Below are 13,000 nucleotides of genomic sequence, written 5' to 3' on the forward strand. Positions count from 1 at the left end.
CGAGACAACATTCTGCTTCATGCGCGCGCGTCGGGAATGTAGAGGAAGGCTTGACGAAGGTGGCTGCCATTGACGCTGGATGTTGGGGCAGATCGCCACAAGTCTGACCCTACTGAGTTTTGTGATACTCGGGGGTTATGGATCGTTCATGCTACGATGACGACCTGCGGAAAGGACATGGAGAGCGATGTGCACACATCTCACGATCTTGTGGATCTTGCAGATGGCCCTGGGCTGGGTATGTTGATTTTCTTTTGTGTACACATTACTTATTTTTTGTTGTCAAGTGCTTGATGAAATGCACCAAATTTGATTGTTCAGCAGACTACTCTGCACCAAAAACAGTGTTTGGCCAACAATAACCTGATGCAAATCATCGGTGGCGTCTTGAAGAAACAAAAGGAGCTGACCTGGTTGTGTGGATCACGCCTGGTTGTTTGGATCACGCATGGTTTGTGATAACTCAGCAAACAAGAACATGTAGTACATGGATTCTCTATTATGTTGCTGTGACAAGATAGGTCCAATGTTTTTTTGGATTTTACCATTGATTCGATTTACGCGTACATTCTTGCAATGATGGTTAATTCCTGAGAATTTATATGCAACATTGCATACAATTTTTCATAAATATATATATCTGGAATATCATAATTTCCTTTCATATCCATCATTGAATGAGGAATGTGGTATTTTCAACTCTTGAAAAATAATTCTTTCAGTAATCCGAAGATTCCTTGATGTCAATATATTCATTTATTTATCGACTTAGTTGTCTGAGCAATATGTATATTTCCTATTGTAATAGTTTGAATGTGTGTGAATATATAGCATTAATGCGAGATGATCTCCTTTTAAATCTTTTACTAGCACACGAGTGATTAATAATGTTTATAGTTTTGCTAAAGCACATCTAGATGTACCCTAAGTCATATGTCATTGATTTTACCTAGAGATTCGTGCGGGTATTTACATTCTTTTTTATTTTCCTTTTTTATGCTTGATCGAGTCATTTAGATGTGCAATAACTAACATACCATGATGTTTTATTACTTTGCATTTCGAGACACATGGATAAAGTTAGGTCATTTTTTCAAAATGCAGATTCTAAATCTAGCAGGTTTCCCATTCCTCAGGCCATGGATATTTGTCCTGGATATTTTTATCAAGAAATATATCTACATGTGGTTCATGTATGGATATAAAAATATTTTTAGTTTACTTTTTTGTTTCCAAATTTTCCAAGTGTACGGGCCTTAAGGAATTTTTGAAAGTATGTCAGTTGACAAGCGACTAAATGGTCCCACTACTTATTGGCTTACCAAATAAAATCATGTTATTCTTTGTAAGTCGAGTGCGGATTTAATCGGTAGTTAAAGTCCAATTTTTTTACATAGAATCACATTAACAATAAAACGATATGAAATCACAGTGATTGCGTATAAATATTCACTAAAATTTATTCTCGCCAATGTACGAAGTATATCTCGTTGCAACGCACGGGCAATTACCTAGTAATCAATAAAAACCAAAACGGGAGAGAGCGTATGGAAAAGAAAAAACAGGGGATGAGGTGAGGCAAACCTATCAACCTTCTTTTCTTCTTTTTAAGTGCATGTACAATGGTTGATAAGACAGTCTTATCTTAATTTAGAGATGATAAAAAAATATGTCTACAATAAATTATCTTTTAACCTTATTTTTAATTAATAGATATTCGTAAAAACATGTTGAGACATATTGTGTTAAAGGATCATCTCTTAAATAAGAAAAGACACATATTTTCTTATAATTTCTCTCTCTTCCACGTCAACATTTATCCTATTGACATCACTAAGATACTACCATTGTACATGTCCTAATAGTGCTCTGTTCATTATGAGTATATAATCGAATTTTAGTGTGCGTTCACCCATTTCAATTCATACTGAAATATTAAAACATTTTATAATAGTGAACGAAGGAGTACAGTAGATTAGGGAACACGTGGTAAATTTACCCAAACTCTGGAAATATAGGGGAAATTTCGAAAATATAAAAAAGGAAGAAAATGCTCCTAGCTGTGTGCAGGCTGTACGATTTCACACGAGAACACGTGGTGGTCAAACGCATAGCAATCTTTGGTAGGTACTCCTACTCATACACCGCCACGCGCTTCCAGGTGGTCCCGGGGGACGCAGAAAACAAAACATGCTCATGGACCACGTCCATGATATTTTCCCACGATTTTTTGGCAAAATATACTTTCCCACGATGGCAGGCCATCCTCTTCTCTCTACAAAAGCATCGGCAACCCCCCGGAAGGGAGCCCGCAGCCACTCCTTCCTCATCGGTTTCCTCCGTCGCGAGATCGCCCGTTTTCTCTCGATACTTCCGACGACCGGAGAGGAAGACGAATCCCATCCAATTCGCCTGCTCGTGGTTCCATCTTCCGTCTCTCTGTTGCTTGTGTGGCGGTCTTGATTCGTCGTGTTAATTTCGATTCAGTCGCCCGGGCGCCATGGGATTGGGGAGCGACGCGAGCTCGTCGTCGTCGCGGCTGGACTCGGCGCCGCTGCTGCCGCACCACAGCGCCGAGGGGGCCCACCTGTCGTCGCAGCCCAAGACCTTCGCGAACGTCTTCATCGCGGTGGTCGGCGCCGGCGTGCTGGGCCTGCCGTACACGTTCTCGCGCACCGGGTGGGCCGCGGGCTCCCTCCTACTCCTCTCCGTCGCGCTGCTCACCTTCTACTGCATGATGCTGCTCGTCGCCTGCCGCCGCCGCCTCGTCGACGACCACCCGAAGAAGCTGTCCTCGTTTGGGGATCTGGGGGACGCCGTGTTCGGCGCGCCCGGCCGCCTCGCCGTGGACACCATGCTGGTGCTCAGCCAGGCCAGCTTCTGCGTCGGATACCTCATCTTCATCTCCAACACCATGGCGCACCTCTACCCCATCTTCGCCCCCTCCTCGAATGTCTTCCTCTCCCCTAAGGCGCTCTTCATCTATGCCATGCTGCCGTTCCAGCTCGGGCTCAACTCCATCAAGACGCTCACGCTCCTCGCGCCGCTCAGCATCTTCGCCGACGTCGTCGACCTCGGCGCCATGGGGGTCGTTGTTGGCCAGGACGTGTCGACTTGGCTCGCCACGCACCCACCCGTCGCCGCGTTCGGCGCCCCCGCCGCGCTCCTCTACGGCGTGGGCGTGTCCGTGTACGCCTTCGAGGGCGTCTGTATGGTCCTACCGCTGGAGGCGGAGGCTGCGGACAAGAAGAAGTTCGGCGCCACGCTCGGGTTGTCCATGGCGTTCATCGCTGTCATGTACGGGCTGTTCGGTGTCATGGGGTACGTCGCGTTCGGCGACACCACGCGCGACATCATCACCACCAACCTCGGCAGCGGGTGGCTGTCGGCCGCCGTGCAGCTTGGGCTGTGCATCAACCTCTTCTTCACCATGCCGGTGATGATGAACCCGGTGTACGAGGTCGCCGAGCGCCTGTTCCACGGCAAGCGCTACTGTTGGTGGATGCGGTGGGTGCTCGTGGTCACCGTGGGGCTCGCGGCCATGCTTGTGCCCAATTTCACCGACTTCCTCTCCCTCGTGGGGAGCAGCGTCTGCGTGCTGCTCGGGTTCGTGCTGCCGGCCACCTTCCACATCAAGGTGTTTGGCGCCGAGATGGGCTGGGTTGGGGTTCTCAGCGACGTCCTCCTGGTGGTGCTCGGCCTCGTGCTCGCCGTCTTCGGCACCTACTCGTCGCTGGTGCAAATCTTCCACTCTTCCAGCGCTTAAATTCCGGTATTCGCCGAGGATTAATTTGCTCGGTGCATTGGCTCTCTCATCCACGCTGGTTAAGCTCTCGCGTAGTAGTTTTCCACGCTACCAGAAGGGGATCAGCGGATCAGAGAGGAATTGCTTGGCTCAGCTATTTGTTGATCTGGGAAATGGATCGCGTGCATTCGTTGGGAATTCTTGTTCAGATTGTTAGTATGAGATACTACTAGTTGATTGGAGGCATAGAGAAATCTGTATGGTTTTGCTACGACAGATTCCGATCATGTCTGCCCATAGCATTCTTCTACTCTGTTCATGTCCTAGATGTTCCAGCTGCAGTGCATATGGAATGGATGAAAGGACACGAATTTCAGCATTATAGTTACTCGTGTGCCGTAGTGTCAGCGTGCAAGATTGTGTCTTGTGTGTGGTTAATTGGGCTGGGCAAGCAATTGGGACGACTTACATTGCTTGTCAAATCACCATTACGTGATACTCCTAGCATAAACATTGTATACGTTTCGAACTGGTACTATGTCCCAAGCAAGCAACATAAGCTTGTAAAGGGCCCCGAAGGAATAAAATTGGAACTATGAATTGCTTTTATTTGACTTTGTCCACTGTTTCAGGACAGACATTCCTGAGAGAGTCCTGTTACGGCATCAATCAATTGGATTGAGATTCACATATGAAAATTGGGGAAGAACCCAAACTCTGAATACATGGAACATTAGGAGTTCTCGTATATATTTTTTTTTTTTGAAAAGGATTAGGAGTTCTCATGACATGGTGTTTTCGTGCTGATCCATTCCATTCTGCATGCAGAAGGAACAGGGAAAACCCGGAAGAAGAAAAAAGAGGACGCAGACCAACCGTGCAAGCTGCAGTAGCCCTGCGTGATCGATCAGTCGTCCTCGCATACCAGGCGAAGTATCTCTTCTTATCTTCTCCCCTGCGCCTTCCGTCACTTTTCTCTCGTCGCTTCTACCTTTTTTATGCAGGCAAAAGCAGAACGTCGTTATCATAACGGTACGATCCAAGCTGTTGCTGTCGTCTGGATTAGAGCTTATCTTTCAGCCATTGAACGGCTTCCGCTGAACGGCGACGTTTTTCTCCAAAGCTTCACCATAAACAATGAGGCAAACTGATAGCGACTCGTGTGTTTATTTCAGCATCCCGTGAGTTGTTTTTCTTTCTCCAATGGACCAATTTCATAGGGTGGTTTGCGAAATCGTGATCTGTGCCTAGCTCTCTCTGTTGGTTTGATCTGACGGCTGTACATGCCAGTTAGATCTATAATAGTCTAACGAAAAAAAAGGAAAGAATAACCTTAATAGGAAAGGCCCACACACCAACGTACGTGGATTTTTATCCCAACTGAAGGGCCTTGATCGGGGGCACCCAAACCAACGCATGGTTTAGGTCCCCAATCACCAGCGCTATATAAAGGGACATGGGAGAGAGCTGGCAAACCTGCGTGATCACAATTCACGAGGGCATGTACAATGGTTCTATATTAGCAATGCTACGTAGGATAAATGACGAGGTGAAGGAAAGAGAAATCATAAGAAAAGACTTGTCTACTCTTATTTAAGAGAAGACAAAAGATGATCTCTTAGCACAATATGTTTCATCATGTTTTTAGGAATAACTAATTATTTAAGATAAGGCTAAGGTATGACCCATTGTAGACATGTTTTTTTGTCATCTCTAAATTACATGCAAGACTTAAGATAAAATTATCTTATCAACCATTGTACATGCCCTTAGGATTCACTCTCCTCCCTGTATCCCAAAACCCTATCTGATCTTGGGGGTGCTGCAGCGATGGGGAGACCTACTCCAGCCGTCGCTGCCGTTCCAGACAGTGTCGGTGGCGACCTGAAGGAATCACCCCTCCTGCACCGAGCAGGCGATCATGTCTACTGTTGCGACATGTAAAGGATCTCTGCACCCATCCCTATTCATGGTTATTGGGTGATCTAGATGCAATTTGATCTTATTTGTCGGCATCTTAGTGATGCATTAGATACAACACTCTCATGCTGATGCGTCTAGATGTTGTAATATCCCTTGGGCCTCAGCGTGATTCTTGGGCATAGAGAAGAAACAGAGAGCATAGAGAAACGACGTCAGAATTTTCTTCAGCCATCATACTCTGACCGTCGCCCTTTGGCTCTGCCATATAGCAACACACCTACTCCACTGACAGTGGGACACACCACGCTAAACTTAACACACGAATGCAGCCTGTTTAATGAACCAACGATTCTGAACGCCTCAGCCGACCCCTGTGCCATCTTCAATACTGTCAGGTTGTTGCATCTTCCCCCGCTGAAGAACTTGCTTGCCCCCAAGCAAGTGCAGTAGGGAAACGAGCCTTGACGAATGACGACATTGTAGTGCTCCCAGCTCGCCGACGCTGCTGGAAGGCCCGAACATTTGATCAGTGCCTGGAGAAGCATTGCTACCTTTCTTGACCAAGTGGGGCTCGAGTATATAGCTTCAGGACGAAGCTGCTGAATGTCCAGCTCGGAACTGTAGACAGTGTGAAGAACACCGGTGAGTAGCCTGGCCGGGGGTCCTTCAGTTGTGAAAACGTGGAACACCCAACACCGGATGGATTGAACTATCGCCTGGCAGATCCAGCTTGTATGCCGCTTGAGTCAACAAGCGGGGATGTCCGCGAGTCCGCAACGTCTGTCCCGCTAAACAGAGTCCAAGCGGGCATCCGCGGCGGACCGCATAAATTACGGGTGATTATGCGGCTGTCCCGCGAAGCCTGCAAGGTGCCCGCATACATGCATCGTCCTACGAACTGTAGGCAATGTTTCGACGCAGCCGAGCTGGCCGTTCAATCCCAACTGTCCGCAACACTTCTTAAAAATCCTACTGCACATTTCTCTCCTGGGATGAATGTATTGTCGTGCAATATGTGCAACTAGATGATAAAAGTATACAGTATTGCCCACAAATGCATGTGTACCAATTAGTTAGGCATACTCAAATGCATGTGTACCAATTAGTTTTGTCCGGCTTCTATATGTTAGCGTCGGCAAAGCGGACACCAGCGTCCGTTTGCAGTTGTCCGCCCGTCAGTGCGACTAACTGGACCGACACATTTATAATAATGGCAATTAAAACTTAAAATGCATACCAAAAAGATATAACTTGAACTATTTTTTTGAACGCACTTGAACTAATATATTAAACTAAGTCCAAAGTCTCGGCCGAACTGTGCATCATACATTAAACATGAACTTAAACTAAAAAAATTAAAAAAAAACTTACATAGAAACCCTAGATCGGTCGTCGCCGCCGTCCTTGGCCGTCTTCACTGCCCGCCGTCGCCCCGTCTTCCTCGTTCGCGCTGTGGTCGATGAAGGGCGACGGCTGCCACAGTTGGGCAGGTGGCGCCTGTTGCGGTTGGACAAAGGGGACGACAGCACGTCGGGTTCCACCGCGGCTCCGCGTCCTCTGGATTCTCCAGCTCCTCGAGCTCCGGGGTGGTGACGTTTGTTACTGGTGGGCCATGAGCACGGCTGACAAACAACGTTTGTCGCCACAGGTCGTGCTCACCCTGGAATCATATGTCCCAAAGCGAGGAGTCCACGACACACCTAGAGTGGTCGACGATGTCCGGAGGCAGTCAGGCCCTGTGGCGGTTGATCTCGAGCTGATGAGCGCGGCCGCTCGCTAGAACTGACGGCGCTGGCACCCGATATGGGTTGAGATGACAGTCGTTCGGGAGACGCGCGTCCGACCACAACAGCGGGGTAGAGGTGTCCCTGTAACGCTGGCACACCTCCACCTTGATGTAGGGGCAGATCTGCGGCAGGCGGCGAAATGGAGAAGTCGACGCCGACGAACGACCCAGAAGACAAGCCCACCTCGCGGTCGTGCTTCCCCGGCTTGCTGGGGGGGATCCACTTCTACATACCAATGGCCGGGCAGCGGCCGACGGAGATAGGAGGCGCGGGCTAGAGCGTGTCAGGCGAGTGAGGGCAGGAAGAGCGTGGAACATCGTGACAATGGAAGTGGACTGGCCGTCACCCTGTGCAAAACCGAACCAAAAACCAAACCAAACCAAAAAATCGGTTTTTTCAGGTTTCAGGTTCAGTTTCAGTTTCCAAATCTAGAAACCATTTAACAATCGGGTTTTTCAGCTAAAAACCGATGGTTTTCGGTTAAACCGAAACAAACCGAAACTAGCTTCGTTGTGTGTTAAACAACCGATGACTTGAGCTGATGCTTCCCGTCGCCCCCTCCTTTTATAGTGATCCACCCATCTCCTTGTTGCTGGCTCCGCGAGGTGGTACTAAATTTTGCGGCACGGCTTGTGCACGCTGGCGCCTGGCGCTTGGGGCTGGGCCTTGGGCTGCCTAGCACAAGAGCTAGAGGCTGGCGCTGCGCTTGGCCAGGACCCAGGACTCCAGGAGCATGGACGCTAATCCTCAAAAGAAAAAAAAAGGAGCCTGGAGGCTACAAACTAGCGTTGTGTTGTTTCATGCCATAATTTTTCCACGTAAAATACCTGGAGGCTAGTGCATGCGGTGCTCTTTCCTTGTCTTGTCCTCAGATTTTGCTTGTACATAGATACATCTTTGTGAATGCCTCAGCGGTCATATATTGCTTCGATTTGGTGCACGTCGTATGTACATAATACAACAAATCATGTCTGTCATCTAATGATTTAATCTATGTACACAGTTCTCAAAAGAAAAAAACTAACCTACATACACAGATTGAATCATGTGATAAAAAAAGTATGCATTGCTCAAAAATTTGCGTCAACTTTGGTTATTTTGGTTATTACCGAAACCAAACCGAAATTAAATGGTTATTACCGAAATCGAACCGTATCTATGTATAAAAGCGTATAAACCGAAGTATAAAAACCGTTTAAACCAAAAACCGTATAAACCGAACCGAATCAAACCGAAAAAACCGAATGCACACCCTGAACTGGCCGGTCCACGGGTTGCCATTAAAAAGGACACTTCGAAGGACCGAGGGAGGACGACAAGAGGACGCGTCCGCGTCCGTCTAAACGCAAATCCGGTCCAAATGCGTCGGAATTGTGTCGAGGCGGACAAAATACAAACAAAATTTGCTCCATGACGGGCATCGGGCCGTGACATTTATCCATTTTGATCCAAACAGACATAGACGGACCAAATGTTGTTGTGGGTTGGAGTTGAACTTAGAAACGTGGAGACACTTGTTGATTATTATTAGGACTCTGTTATCAAATACTGCACCCGTCATAATGGCCGTTATGCACACGATGGATGTTATGCATGTGTACCAATTCGCTACTCAACTCTGTACACGTATCCCTCGTACTCAACTCACAGTATTGCGGGCTAGCGGCGTAGCGGCAACCCGTGTATCCCGCGTACAGCAACCCGCGTATCCCGTGCAGTTGCTCACGATTTAGAATGCGGGATGCGGGACGACCGCAACCCGTCCCACTTGCAACCTGACGCTTGACCAATGCGCTCCAGGATCGTGAAAGGGCTATTGAATTTATAAGCGAGGCTTTGAAAATGGTCGGTTGGTGACCAAATACTGGGCAAAGGGTTGCAATTTGAGCGGGCACCTGAGCTCGCACTAGAAATCACTCTCTCGGGACCGAAATTTTCAGTACAGAGGGAGTATTTGTCAGTGCGATTACGATTGCAGCTTCATACAGGCTTGAGCAGCTGCTGGCAGTCTGCACGGCACGTTGGAGTAGCAGCTCCCGCAGAGTAGCAGAAATTGAAGCAGCCAAACGGGGCATGGAAGTGAAGTTGGGATGGTGACCATATAAAGCCTTGAAAGGAGAGCAACCAAGTGTAGTGTGGAAGGAGGAGTTGTACTAGAATTCGGCGAGTTGTAGGCATGTTCGAGCTGGGAGAATTTCAAAAGTAACGAAACTAAGGCCCCGTTCGGATCTTCTCCACGGGCCAGCTTCCCGAAACAGGTGCGTGAAGCCACCCCGAACGCCCCAGCTTCTCGAAGCTGGCTTCCTGGAGACAAGAATCGGCCCGTGTAATTTCTGCGGAGACGAGGAGCAGCGGAAGCCCCGCTTCACAAAAACGAGAAGGTGAAGTTCGTCAAAATTACGTGGGATTGCCACCGCTAAGTTGCGTATCGGTTCGATCTGTTTTCTCCCGAGCTCCCGCACGAACGAGGCAGCAGACGTGGACGCATCATGGTCATCCACAACGAACTGGGCCTGCAGCCCATGTGACCATCTAAGTTCCCTAACGGGCCATCTTCCTATAGCCCAGCACCAGCCCATGCAGCGTGGAGAGAAACTGGCCACAGCGTGCCGAACGCACGCTACTCCTGGCGAGAAGCTGGAAGCTGGCGAGAGAAGCAAGGGACGAGGATTTCCTGAAGCTGGAGAGCTTCCGAACGGGCCCTAAGGGTGGATGCAATATCTGATGGGATTATGGATGGGCTTAGGCCCATATAAGATAATAATCCCTGGTTAATCTCTAAGGCCCATTAATGTGTACGGCAAGTGGTGGAAAGTGTGGGAAGTTTAGTACCATACCGTTACAGTAAGAAGAGTGATACCTCTTTATAAGGACTGCTCCATCACTTGCTATTGGGAGCTTCGGAATAGGAACTGCACACGCGCGCTCCTCCTCCTTCGCCGCCCGCCTTGTCTCATCACGACGTGCGTGCCGCAGGTTGCAGGTAGCGGGAATGAGCCGAGCCGAAACTTATTTTTGCCGGTCAGGAAAGGTTAATTAATCTTAGGTTAATTAATGAGTCGCTTATGAAAGTGCCACTGTCCGAGAGTTGGACCGTGGGCTATTCGCGGACTCGGTCGTGGGCCTGATCGCAGGCCCATCAACCTGACGGCCTATATGAGAAGGCGTTGGCTAGTGGAGTGAACTCTAACTCAGTTCACTCACTCCCTCGTGCACAACCCTAGCCGTTATCTACTGTTCCTCTCACTGTGCTGCCTCCGGTGATCCCATCCCGACGACCGCGTGCACGGTTGGTCAGGAGAGCAAGTGCCTCCGGAACCATGTCGTTCGAGATCCTTCCCGGGAGAATGGCAATAAGGTTTTTGGAAAGCGTCTCGACGCGACTGCTCCCAATCCATCCACCTCTGCTTCCACTACTTCCCCTGCATCGACTCCATGGCTGACGACGAAGCCGCCAAGAAGAAGGCCTCAGCCGATGCCGAGGTTGCTGCTGCCGCCGCTGCGTTGGCCTGGCCGACCGGAGGGTATGACTCGTTCATCCCCTATTTGCTCGTTCATGTGCTAGCCGTATATATGTTGTTCATAGATGTTTCGGTTAAATGTATTGTACATGCTCACATGCTTAGGTATCGATATGAGATGCATACCGTATTTGCCATGTTTACTGTTTACTTGTGGATTAGAATAATCGAGAAAGTACTTTTCTAGTGAGTTTGATTTATTCTGTACGGAACATGGTATTATTCATGAGAGGACGCCTCCCTATTCACCCCAGTTAAACGGGGTTGCCGAACGGAAAAATTGTACTCTAACAGATTTGGCTAACACCATGTTAGATACATCGGGTTTATCCAAGGCATGGTGTGGGGAGGATGTATTGACATCATGTCATGTCCTGAATAAAGTTCCCGCAAAGGATAATGAGACTACTCCCTATGAGCAATGGGAAAAGAAAAGAACTACACTCTCTTACTTGTGCACTTGGGGCTGTTTGGCGAAAGTCAATGTGCAGATCCCTTAAAAGCGTAAGCTTGGACCAAAGACCGTGGATTGCGTTAATTTGGGCTACACTAAGAATAGTGTTGGCTATAGCTTTCTAGTAGTAAAATCTGAGGTACCTGACCAGAAGGTCGGTACAATTATAGAGTCTAAGGATGCTACATTCTTTGAGGATATTTTCCCCATGAGAGATATGCAAAGCACTTCTAGACTGGAATCTAATGAGACTCATGAACCTGCCATTCCGATGGAATATTATGAACACAAAAGTGATGAAAGCTCCATGGAGGATGACGAGGAAGCTCCTGTTAGGAGCAAGAGACAAAGGACTGCGAAGTCTTTTGGTGATTATTTCCTCATGTACCTCGTGGACGATGCCGCTCACAGTTCCATTTCAGAAGCTTATGCATCTTCGAATGCTGACTACTGGAAGGACGCGGTATGTATCGAGATGGATTCCATCTTGGCAATCGGGACATGGGAGACCACTGATCATCCTTATGGTTGCAAACCATTGGGATGTAAGTGGGTGTTCAAGAAGAAGCTTAGGCCCGATGGTACTATTGAGAAGTACAAGGCTAGGCTTGTGGCCAAGGGTTATACCCAAAAAGAAGAAGAGGACTTCTTTGATACTTACTCAATTATGGCTAGACTGACAACCATTCGAGTGTTACTCGCATTGGCTGCCTCGCATGGTCTTCTCATTCATCAGATGGACGTTAAGACGTCTTTCATTAATGGAGAGCTAGACGAGGAAATTTACATGCAACAGCCAGATGGCTTTGTAGTAAATGGCCAGGAAAGAAAGGTGTACAAGCTAATGAAATTTTTCTATGGCCCGAAATAAGCACCTAAGCAATGGAATGAGAAGTTTAATACAACTTTGACATCTGCTGGCTTTGTTGTTAACGAAGCTGACAAATGTGTATACTATCGCTATGGTGGGCGAAGGAGTTATACTATGTCTGATGTCGATGACATACTGATATTTGGGACCCACCTCAATGTAATTGAGGAGCTCAAGGATTTTCAATCTCATAACTTTGAGATGGAAGACCTGGGTGTGGCTGATGTTATCTTGAACATCAAGCTACTGAGAAATACTGAGGGTGGAATTACACTTTTGCAATCCCACTATGTTGAGAAGATTTTGAGCCGTTTTGGATATTCAGACTGCAAACCTTATGCAACACCATATGATCCTAGCATGTGGATTCGAAAGTTCGAAGGCACTGCTGTAGATCAATTGAGATATTCTCAGGTGGTTGATTCACTAATGTCCCTAGCTTGTGCTACTCGTCCTGACATCTCATTTGCTGTGTGCAAACTGAGTCGGTTTGTTTCCAATTCGGGAGATGTGCATTGGCACGCTATTGAGCGAGTGATGCGTTACTTGCAAGGTACTGTGAACTACGAAATTCACTATTCTGGGTATCCGATGATACTTGAGGGGTATAGTGATTCGAATTGGATATCCGATACTGATGAGATGAAAGCCACAAGTGGATATGTCTTCAAACTTGGTGGTGGTGCTGTTTCCTGGAAG

General features: G+C 47.8%; 1 protein-coding gene across 1 annotated transcript; it reads left to right on the plus strand.

Annotated features, from left to right (window-relative positions):
* The first annotated feature begins 2,295 nt into the window (after nucleotides 1–2,295).
* LOC119322815 (amino acid transporter AVT3B-like) lies at nucleotides 2,296–4,354 on the plus strand. The gene has a single exon (XM_037596351.1). It carries the CDS (start codon nucleotides 2,501–2,503, stop codon nucleotides 3,764–3,766), a length of 1,266 nt encoding a protein of 421 aa, XP_037452248.1. The 5' UTR covers nucleotides 2,296–2,500; the 3' UTR covers nucleotides 3,767–4,354.
* Nucleotides 4,355–13,000: the final 8,646 nt, after the last annotated feature.

This window comes from Triticum dicoccoides, chromosome 6B, assembly GCF_002162155.2.
Source record: "Triticum dicoccoides isolate Atlit2015 ecotype Zavitan chromosome 6B, WEW_v2.0, whole genome shotgun sequence".
NCBI lineage: Eukaryota > Viridiplantae > Streptophyta > Magnoliopsida > Poales > Poaceae > Triticum > Triticum dicoccoides.

Excerpts from the sequence above, each read along its gene's own strand:
- LOC119322815 (XM_037596351.1), top strand. The coding sequence starts at position 2,501 with ATGGGATTGGGGAGCGACGCGAGCTCGTCGTCGTCGCGGCTGGACTCG.